The sequence below is a fragment of the Vombatus ursinus genome, unplaced genomic scaffold, assembly GCF_900497805.2.
Source record: "Vombatus ursinus unplaced genomic scaffold, bare-nosed wombat genome assembly UNPS02014817.1, whole genome shotgun sequence".
In the NCBI taxonomy this organism is placed as follows: Eukaryota; Metazoa; Chordata; class Mammalia; order Diprotodontia; family Vombatidae; genus Vombatus; species Vombatus ursinus.
The window spans coordinates 11756095-11767090 of record NW_020954595.1 but is presented as its reverse complement, the minus strand read 5'-3'; the positions used below and the strand labels follow the sequence as shown (position 1 = coordinate 11767090).

General features: G+C 56.5%; 1 protein-coding gene across 1 annotated transcript in view; it reads left to right on the top strand.

Moving 5' to 3' along the window:
• The window catches only part of DLEC1 (DLEC1 cilia and flagella associated protein), a 77117-nt gene that overhangs the window by 2358 nt on the left and 63763 nt on the right, over positions 1-10996 (top strand). Inside the window, exons 3-9 of the mRNA XM_027835915.1 lie at positions 1699-1846; positions 4247-4357; positions 6115-6299; positions 6696-6916; positions 7644-7725; positions 9222-9309; positions 10212-10385. Coding sequence (XP_027691716.1) covers positions 1699-1846; positions 4247-4357; positions 6115-6299; positions 6696-6916; positions 7644-7725; positions 9222-9309; positions 10212-10385 — 1009 coding nt within the window. The remainder of the gene's footprint in view (positions 1-1698; positions 1847-4246; positions 4358-6114; positions 6300-6695; positions 6917-7643; positions 7726-9221; positions 9310-10211; positions 10386-10996) is intronic.

Genomic DNA, 10996 nt, shown 5'->3' with positions numbered 1-10996 from the left:
GGCCCTCAGACAGCCTCTGGGGGCCCAGGCCCTCAGACAGCCTCTGGCCCCAGCGGCACTTTGATGCCTTTGATTGCTGAAGTTGTCAGCTACTCAGTCACCAGGTCTCAGAGCCTGGTCTTGTTCACCAGAGGGGAGGGCGGTGTAGAGCCCTCCTCTTGGGTGTGTCCGACTGGTATCCAGAGCCTTTGGGCTCACTTCTCTACCACCAGGGTCTCCTTGGCCCTCCTTGGTCCCCCGGTGGCGCCTGAATAATGATGTGCCCTTAAGAGGAGAGGAGGCTGGTTCAGAGGGCTGGTCCTTGTTGGGGCAGGATTCACACCCAGGGCTTTGGCTTCTCAGTCTGGTCCTCTTTCCCTAGACCAGGCTGCCTCTCAGAGGGTAACTGGAAGCATCTGTCGTTGTCAGAACCTGGGTGCAGAGGCCACCCCCAGGGCCGTGGGCCCCCAGCAGTGGGGTGACCTTGCCTGGGATCCCACCGGTCCGAGGGCTCTTTTGTCCTTTGCTCCCGCCAGCAGGGTCCAGCCTTGGTTTCTTTGGCTTAGATTTACTTCTAGAGCTCCTCGCTCACCACCAGCTGGCACTTGGAGGGGGCCTTTAGGCTTCCAGATTTAATTTTCGTGCTCTATTTAATCCTTAAGTGTCCTGTGATCGTTTTATCCATTTCTTCATGGATCTGTTGGAGGGAGTGGCCATGATTAGCCTCTTCAGTCTCTGCCAGTACTGAGGCATTCAAAGATCATCTTAAACTTTTGATGTGGTCCACTGGGATCCCAATGGCTTTTTTCACACCACTTGCTTTCTAGCGTATCTCCCACCTCCTGTGCTTGTGAACATGAGGTTTTAACTCCAGGGCAGGACTTTGTTTACCCTCCTGCAGTATATTTCCTCTTTTTAGCCTGGGCCTCTCCTCCCAGCCTCTGGGGCTCTTCTTTTGCGTTACCCCTCTCTAGCCTTGTCACTGGCCTGTTGGTTAAGCAGGGAGACACTTCCTTCAATCCAGAGCCCACAAGTTCTGGGCAGGCTGGCTAGAATGTTGTGCAAAGCCTAATGAGACAAAATGGAACAGAGGTGGCACAAGTCATACGCTCGAGTTTGAAAGTCAAGCTCATAGGAACAAGATGGGGGAGCTCCCAGCGAAGGAAGGCCGCTAGGGGATGGGTCCTGCCCATTCCGTACCGGGGGAGGGGATGGTTGGCCTGGAGAAGAGAAGCGTTGGGCGTGGCATTGGGCAGTGCCAGAGCTGCCAGATGCCAGAGTGCTGCCAACCTTGATGAAATGTCATTGGGAAAATCCGAGAAAATAAATAGATGCAGGAACACAGAGAGGATGCTAATTGGTGGCCTTCTGAGTCACTCTGTGTGCAGTTGAGGGGTCCCATTTCCTTGAGTACGGCGCCTCTGCTCTACAAGACAGAATGCCCTTCTTGGCCCCAGAGAGCAGAGCTGGCACTGATGGGGGGAGGTTAGCAATGCATGTGGTACTATCCCAGAGTAGAGTGGGCTGCCCAGGAAAAATGGCGGCTGACTGCTCAGTGGGGAGCTTCGACTGGCGCTGACGGCGACGTTGGGGCGGGGCTGCTTGGCCGGGGGCGTGTGGGGCTAGGCCAGATGGCCTCGCGAGGCCATGCGTGGCCCTCCTGGGCAGAATGGTTCTGCCCTTCCCTGGAAAGCCATCCTTTTCCTTGTCTTGTGACAGCTTCGAGACGAGTACATCCAGAAGCTGGCAGACACAGACATGGTTGAGAGGCACATCATTCAGGCCCGGGCTCGGGCCTTGGCGGAAGAAGATAGGATCCTGAACAACATCAAGGCCCAGGGATTTGGAACTGCCTACTTGCCTCCAGGTATGGACCCTGTGCTGGCTCTTGTGCAAAGGCGTGGAGCTGGCCCCGTGGCAGGATTTAAGTGGAATCCGAGGGCGCCTCTGTCCTTCCCGGGGCCTTCTTGGAGTTGCCAAAGCCCAGGCTCAGTAGGGGCCGGCAAAGCTATCCAATCCAGTCAGGGCCCGAGCAGGCCTCTGTGCTCCAGGAACAGCCATGTCCACCTTTGGACAGGACAGCTCAGGCTTTTCAGAAGTTTTCTCGAAGATGGAGTGGAAATCGACTGCTTTGTGACTCTGGTCCAAGTAGGACAGGGCTTAACCCCTTTCTACACGGGAGGCCTTTGAAGCGCGCCAGCGCACATCCCCGTCGGTGCTCTGTCCTCCCCGACTCTTGTCACGGGGCTTCGTAGGGTCCTGGCCTCGAGGGCCCTCACCATCACGGGCAGCCTCCTGCTGACATGGCCCAGCGCGTCGATGTCCTTCTTAAAAAGTGGTGACTGAGCCAGCTGGAGGTGCTCTGAGCGGGGCGGGGCAGGGCCAAGGGCAGCGAGAGCCGTCCCCCGGGGCCTGGTGCCTCTGCCACTGTGTGTTACGTCCACTTTTTGCTGCAGCCACATTGTCGACTTGACTTATGTTGTCCATTTGGGCCCCCATGGGTCTGCCATATTATACTTGTACAGTTGACTTTAATACATGGGGCAGCAGGGTGGCAGAGGGGATCGAGCCCCGGGCCTGGAGTCAGGAAGACTTGAGTTCAAATCCAGCCTCAGACATGCTAGCTGTGTGACCCTAGGCAAGTCACTTCACCTCTGTTTGCCTTGGTTTCCTTATCTGTGAAATGTAGATGATAATACTAGGACCTGCCTCCTAGGGTTGTTATGAGGGTCAAATGAGATGACAGTTATAAAGTGCTTAGCACAATGCCTGGCACATAGTAGGCGCTATATAAATGTTAGCTGTTGTTTTTAAATCCAAGTATATGAGAGAACATGCATTGAGTTTGATTTGATGACGGTCAGTCCGTCATTCTAGCCTATGAATTTTTGGGTCCAGCAGGCAGTCTCTGGCCCACCAGGCCCTGTCATCCGCATGTGGGGTCGGCCAAGTGCACCTGACCCTGGCCGGACCCTGATGTTGTGCATGGCCCAAGGCAGAACCTTGGTTGTGCTGATGCCTTCGGCAGCACCGTCTGAGGCTGGGCATCCAGCTTGTCTACAGGCCCCTACTGGGCCCCCTAATCCGGCCCCCGGCTCTCCAGGAGGATTCCCCCTTGTCCTGCCGCTGCTTCCCTGCCCCAGCAGGCCCCCCACCTTTGTGTGCTTCAGCTGGCCTCCTCAGACACCCCCTGGCCTAGCCCGTGTCCTCTGCCCCCTTCGCCCCCCAAAAGCTCAAGGGGCTTCTGAGAATCCTGGCTGGTGGCCTGCAGGCAGCAGAGTCACGGGAAGTGTCTGAGGAGAGGACGGTGTGTTCTGGACTCCTGTCAGGGGGATGGTTGATGTCGGGGAGACAGCTGTTACGGGGTGCAGGGGAGCGCTGCTGACCCCTGGCCTGGGGCAGTGGTGAACACGATGGGGAGCTGGCTTCTTTTTCTTGGCATAGTTCCTAGTGTTCTGTCTACATTCCAAGGCCGACTTCCTCGGCCGATTCGTTTGCCCTCCACAGCTGGCCATCCTTCCTTCTCTCTGGTGTTGTAAAGAGCCTGTGCCCTTGTCCAGTGCCATGCCTGGTTTTGGCTTCCAGGTCTGCACCTGTGGCGCTCACCTGCCTGACGTGTCCTCCTTCTTTGGCCGAGCCTGAACGTTTCACAAGGCCCGGCTCGAGGCCATCACCTCTCTGAAGGCCTTCTTGTCCCCCCTCCAGGCCCCAGCGGCACTGAGCCTTCCTGCCCTCGTCTCCCATTGGGTGTCTCATCAGTCTCCCACAATGCAGGGCTGGGTGGGATTGCATTTGTTTTTCACGGTGAGATTTGTCCCCCAGCTAGACTGGAAGCTTCTAGAGGGAAGGGGTGCTTGTCTTCTTTTCCTGCCTCCCCCATAGGACTGACCTGACAGAGGGTTCCTGCTAGGTGCCAGACACTATGTGAGCCCTGGGGTACAAAGGAAAGGCCAAGACAGCCACGCTCCGAGGAGCTGCCAGTCAAGGTGCAGATCAGTGTAGGGGCAGCGTGTGGATGGGCCAGGCAGGGTACAATGGGGATGGTCCCAGAAGGACGGCCCCAAGATGGAGGAGGCTTGGAAAGGAGAGTCGCGGTGCGGGGCATGGGCAGGGGCGGTTCTCAGAGGAGGGTGACGGTGTGGCACGTGGTAGGGCCCTTAAGAAGAGCCTGAATCGCAGTGGTCTGTGCACTTCTGCCCGCCAGCTTCCTGGCATCGACTTTATGTGTTAACTCTCTGCTAACTGTTTGCTTATCCCTTCTGTCCAGTGAGGTCCACCTTCAGATGGTGTGTGGATGGTGAGCTGCTGAGGAAGAGCAGCTTGATTTGTCCTGGTGATTACATCCGTGACCCTCTGCCTTTTTCCCGAGCACCCAAAGGTAATGTTTCTCTCGCGTCTAAGGAATCTCTTCTCCAAATACCAGCTCGCATTATGGATCCAGCTTGAGCTTGGAGAGGAGCCGGGCCACGCTGCTCTCCATAGTGGCTTGGGGTCCTCGCTGGGCACATCCATCTTCATGGCGTTTGTCCCGGGCGGGGTGCCCCTGTAGGGGCACGAGCTCTAGGCAGGGTGGTCACCATGGGACAAAGCGAGGCACGGCCCTGCTGGGTCCTGTGGCCCCTGCAGGGCCTGGACAGTCGGCAAGCCGGCTGTCCCTGGCTTCTCCTGGGTCCTGGGGTGGCGAGGGTCTTCAGGACGAGAGCCCTTTCTCCGTCTTGGGTCCCTCTGTCCAGTCCCTTCTCAACTCAGACCCCTCTTCAGAAGGCATGTTTCTTTCCCCAGGCCCATTGTGTGTTGACCCTCTGCGCCGGTCGCTGGGTGCTTTGTTCTAGATGAGGCCGGGGCAGTGGGAACGTAGTCACACAGGGAGGGCTTAGAAAAGGACGTGGTCCTAGCCCGTGGCTGCAGCGGGGTCGCCCAGGAGCTGCCGCGTCTTGGCAGGGCGCTCCAAGCCAGGGCCAGGGCAGACCTCGGGGCTGGAGTCAGCGGCGTCTGGGTGTTGAAGAGGGCCGTTTGCTCGTGTCAGTGGCGGTCAGTGGTGTCCAGGCGGATTAGGTCCCCATTTCACTCAATGCTGACGCTCTCCTGGGGGTCGTTGAATTCCCCGGGCCTTGCCAAGGTGGGGGGGGTCACAGGGTCCACTTCCTTGATTTCCCCTCTCTGTGGCCCGACTGCCCCCATCTTCCTCACTGACTTCCCTCCTCTCTTGGTTCTCTCTTGCGAGTACTCATCCTTGTCCTGCTTCCCTTCAGATGCCCAGAGGATGCTTCCATGCCCCATCCCCTCTCAGTCCTCCCCAGGACCCTGCCTTTCTTTGCTCCCTGGCCTCCCACAGATGCCCTCTAGCCCATGTCCTCTGCCCGCATTGCCCCTTACCAGCAGCCCAAACCAGCCCCTTCCCCTCCAGGGAAGACCGAGTGTCTTCTGAGCATGCCGGAGGGGTACTTACCTGGATGTTTTTAATCAAGTGCAACTTTACTTGTATCTCTTGTTCTGGGGTCGTCCACATTTTCCATTCTGTCCTCCCCCCTCACCACTGCTACCTCCCAGAGGGCTGTCTCTTATAATGAAGAATAAGAAAGGGGAGAACTTTCGGCAAAGCTAACCATTATGTCAAAGAAGGCTAGTGCTTATGTAGTATTCTATACCTGTGGTCCCCCACTTCTCTGAAGGAGCAAAGAGAGGTCAGACTCATGTATTTCAGCCTTTCCTTAAGTTGTATTTACTGCGAGAAACAGTCGATGAATTTGATTCAGGAGCTCAGAAGTAGTGCTGTGGCTGTGAATTCCTCTCTGGTTTGTCCCTAGAGGAAATCCCTATTGTTCAGTGACACATGGCCCAGAAATGGTGGTCCCCTGGATGCCCGGTCTTTCCTAACGTTCCAGAGGGAGGCAGTGTGTTATCATTACATTGCTGCCGAAAACGGGGCTGAGAATTTGGTTTCTTCTCTGTGAAGGTTTCCTAAACCCAGGACTTTGTCCCGTATAATGGAGGAAATTCCCAGCAGGCCTCCCGTTCTGTGTTCATGATACTTCATCTGGACCCGCGTGTGGCAGAGCATTTGGGGGAGAGCAGAGCCGCCGGCCTTCTGTGTCCTTTCCCCTGGTGATAACCTCGGTTTCCTTTGAACCACAGGAGACAGTGAGCCAGAGTGCTACAAGATGACCTTTAGCAGCCGGCAGCACAGTGTAGGCGCAGACAATGTTCAGGTCACAGAGATGGCCAGCAAGGAGAAGCTGCCCGCCATCCCTTCTGAAGTGTCCTTGTCTACCCTGACAAAGTGCTCGACACCAGACGTGAAGCCCCCCAAGGTGGTCAAGGTAGGCGCCAGAACCCCCCACCCATGTCTCTTTGCGGGGGTGGGATGGTGGTGGAAAGAGACAGAAGAAAGGGGAGATGCAGAGAACCCCCCCACGCCGGCCACATGCCTTTGGGGGAGGGGTGGAGCTAGGCAATTTTGCATCAGCCCTCCTTTTTCTATTTTTTATGCAATTGGGGTTAAGTGACTTGCCCAAGGTCACACAGCTAGTAAGTGTCAGACGTTTGGTGTGAGGCCGGACTTGAGCTCAGGTCCTCCTGACTTCAGGCCGGTGCTCTAGGCACTGCGCCACCTCGCTGCCCCAGCCCTCCTTTTGTCTTGTGTGCTCTGAGTCTGGGCCTGCACCCCAGAGCAGCGTTTGCCCAGTTTTGAATAGGTGTTTCCGCTTGTTTCCCAGACATACCACTTTCCAAAGAATAAGATGTGGGTGAATCACTTAAACACGACCCAGCGGGTGCAGGAGCGACGGCTTCTTGCCAGATTGGAGAACCAGCACAGTTTTCTCAAGAACCCTCGCTTTTTCCCACCCAACACTGTGGATGGAGGCAAGTCCCTCATCCTTCCTGTAAAGAAGACAGGCGCAGTGGGAGACGAACGCAATGTTGAGTTCAGTGCGAGGTTTGTCTGGGAGGCGTGTGTCCACAAAAAGTGAACCCCAAGAACAAGAAAGGCTTGACGGCTTCTCTTCTCTCCAAGGGTGTCCGTGCTCTGCTTTGGCAGGGCTGGGGGAGGGCCCTGGGGATGGGGTCTCCGGTAGTCGGACATAGAGCGGATATTTGTCGAGCAGCTTGTGGGAACCGCACAGAGAGCTGGGATGGGGGGCTGAAGCCTCGCCCGTCTGGAGACCCTCTTTCTTCTTTAGGTCAGCACTGGATTCCAGTTAGAGAAGGGAGGTCCCTGTTTGTTTTCTTGTGATCTCAGTGTGTGCTGGGGGTCCTCCCAGTGCCTGCTCCTGCCAGTGCTTTAGCTTGGTGGGTCTGCAGGACTCTTCATTCCTTTCCCAATCTGACAGTTAGCAGGAAGTGAGCAGAAATCCTGGTTTTTCTGCCGGTAACTCATCGACACCACTTCTCCCAGTCGGTCACCAGTGAGCGAGCACTGATTTGGCCTCTGGTGTGCCAGGCATACGAGATAAAAGTGACACCTCACGTATGTAAATCAGCAGGTACAGAATAGATGCTCTGCCTGGGGGAGGAGAGCGGTGGCGATGGCTTGGAGGTGAGGCGTACAAGCCTTGGCTGCCCCTTGAGGCATGAGCAGCACCTGGGGGACAAATTCACATGCGCACGTGTCTGTGTTTGTGGGTCTAGTAGGCCTTTTTTTTTTCTTTCCCTTTTCCTTCCAGAAATTTTGACGATGCTCCGGTGTTTCTACCTAAGCCATCAGTGGCTTTTTTTACCGATTACGTGATTGGACCAGTTTACGAGGTAGAAATTTGCTTCCTTACTGACTCCTCCTTAACCGTCACCACTCACAGCCTTTGGCTCAGGCCACACAAAGCCATGCTATTCTGATGGTTAGTCACAGATAGGGGGAAGCCTTCCCAGACACATCCAGACGTTGAACGATGTCTGTGGTGACAAGGATTAATAAAAGGCTGAGGAAACTCGAGGGAGGGCCTTCTCCCCTCGTCCTGAACCACGGTGCTGCATTGCCTGGTGTGCTCTGCTCACCACAGAGTATCTCAGGAGAGGTCGGAGGAGGCCCAGGAAGGGACAGCCCGGAGGGAAAGGGTCTCCTGGCGGACTCTTTGGTTTTGAGAGAAGAAAGCTCAGACTGCTGTCCAGCAGAACAGGAGGGTGTGGGGGGATGTGAATGCAGGTTTGTTCCTTGACCCCACAACACTAGAATTGGGACTCCCTTGGGCAGGACAAAGAGCAGGGAGCTCCAGTCTCTGCAGTGTGGAGTAAAAGGGTTTAACCAAATAAAAACTTGATGGCAAACCAAACCTGGTGAGGCTCCTGAAGAGCTTACCTAGATTCCTAGATTCCAGCTCTGCGCCATGTTGTTCAGGGCAGTAAGCGGTTCATTCTCTCATTCATTCACCGCCTGCCGATTGGGAATGTACAAAATCCTGGGTGTCAGGGGGCGAGCTACAAAGATGGGGGAGAAACGGGCCCTGTTCTAAAGGGACTTCCGGTCTAGCAGGGGAAAGCCGACATACCCGGGGGCACGTGCTGAGTGCTTGGGGTAGGCAATGGTGGGAGGGCATCACGAAGGCTTGGGGAAGGAGGCTGTCTCGGAGCTGGGGCTGGGTTGATAGAGAGGTATAGAGACCCGAGAACAAACATCTGGGGAGAAGAAGTCTGGCGTGACCGGGAGATGAGGTCTGTGTGGCTGGGCAGCAGAGGCCGAGACGGCCAAATGGATTGAAGACTGCCCAGGCCGGTGACCCTGGAGGACAGTGAGGGGGTTGGGAGGTGATGGCAGCCACTGAAGGGTCACCTGCCGAGCACACTCCATTTCTTCTTATGAGACGTGGATGGGCAGCAGGCAGTGAAGCAGACCCACTGGGAGTGGGGATGCAAGGGAAGGCTGGTTACTTTGCCAGGGTCCTCTGCAGGGAGACCCCTGGTGAAGCTGGGGGGTGGGTGAGATGTCCAAAGGAGAGAGTGTCAAGGAGGTGGCTGGGGACAGAACCTGGGAGAACAACCGTGTGAGGAGAAGGGGCCCCAGCCCCTTCCCCGGGAGGCCCGGTCGTGACTCATGGCTCACTGCAGGGACTGTCACAGGTCTCGGTAATGGCCTCTGCTCCACGAGGTCGGACAGGAACCACTGGGGACCGGCAGAAAGCGCAGGCCGCTCGACTCGGGCCAGAGAGTTGGGTTTCTGAGCCGTGCCCCTGGGTTGTAAACGGCAGGGGTTGGGTTCCGATTCAGCCAGACCTTGGATTCCCACCTCGTTCTTTAAATGATAAACCCAGATTGTGCTCGAGCTGCAGAACGTGACGTCCACCAGCCGCCCCCTGAGAGTCCTCCCTCCGTCCACGCCGTACTTTTCCCTGGGCCTGGGTGAGTGTGAATACGTCTCGTGGCGGCTTAACCCCAGCTGTTTCCTTGTTAGTGGGCCAGCGCTTTTCTGCTTCCCTGTGGCGGAAGGCCGTTGATATCGGCACTCCCACATGGTGGGGCCACCCCAAGCCAGCTCCCTCTAGGGTAGAGTTTTGGTCCCCTGCTTCAGACGCCCAAGGTCACAAGGTTGTTGTCACGGGCTGTTTACTGACGAGCGAGGCCTGGGGAAGTTTGAGCGCACCTGGGCTCTGGGCTGGCAGGGGGCCTGCCCCAGGCATCTTTCGCACCTCTTACCGTCCTGGAAGCCCAGCCACTCTGCCCAGACTAGTGTAGCACACATCAGCCCTGAGCATTGCTCAGAACGGCAGGAGCAAAGGCGCAGGGAGGCCTTTCAACATCAGCACAGAGGTTTTAGGGTTCAAAACCCACCTTCCGACTTGTTAGCAGGCAGCCAGCCAGCCACGTGTTGGTGCTCCGAGGGAGAAGGAGGCCTTCCGGGGGAGGAACGCTCCTTCTCCTTGGTGAGTGGGAACAGAACAGCAACTGCTGTCTGCCTCAGTTTCCTCAGCTGTACCATTATTATTCCAGGTGCAAAGCCCTTAGCGCAGTGCCTACTGAGCACACAGAAAGGGCTTAATCAATCCTTGTTCCTTCCCCCTTCCCCTTGGGCAGTGCTGGCTCCTCTGAAGCCCCCACTTGTCTCCCCCAGGCGGGGGATGCCTGGGTCAGCAGCCCGCTGATCCATCCCAGGTGTCCTGGGGACAGAAGCTACTTCTTTGGGGCAGTTTGTTTTCAGGAATGCTTGGGGCCACATGGTGCCTCTCCAGAATCAAGGAGCCCTGATCCCCGAGAGCTCCTGGTGTGGGCACCTGAAAATCCCAATGCTTGTCTCTGTCTGGCAGGAAAGTTCCCGGGAAAAGGAGGACTGGTGGCCCCTGGGATGATCTGCCAATACACGGTCCGCTTTGCTCCTGACAGCCTTGGAGATTTTGACGATTTTATTTTAGTGGAAACTCAGGCGGCCCGCACACTTGTGATCCCCTTACAGGCCAGGAGATCACCTCCAATACTGACACGTTAGTATGGATTCCAGCAGCTGTGGGGTGCTGGGGAAGCAAGCAGGGGGTAGGTTGGAGACGTGCCAGCCTCCCAGAGGGTGCCTGGGACGGGAGCTCCCTCTAGCAAAGCAGGTCATGGACAGACAGGCTGTGGTGTAGATAGCAGCACGGTGCCCTGGGCCCTGGGCCCTGGATTCTGATCCCAGCTCTGCCCTGAGTTTTGTTTCCATATCTGAAAGATGGGGGGGGCCGAGGTCCCTTCCAGCTCCAAATCTGTGGTGCTTGCTAGGTCCTAGGGTGTTGTCGGAGTGACAGAGAAGAGAAAGCGTTTACCCAGCATCCAGCCCAGATAAGTGTTCTGCCCTGGGCCCCACAGCTAGTGTCACTGGTAGATCCGAACCCGATTCTTCCCGACTCTGAGCCCAGCAGGCTGTCCCTACGCCAGATTGCCCCTGGCGGGGAGCAACAGAGGGCGTGCCCTTTGACTGAGGAGCGGCTGAAGGAATCATGGTGCGGGGATGTCATAAAACATGGCTGTGCAGTAAGAAATGGCAAATGTGAAGGAGTCAGAGAAACCTGGGGAGATTTGCATGAACTGATGCAGAGCGAAACAAGCAGAACCAAGAGAA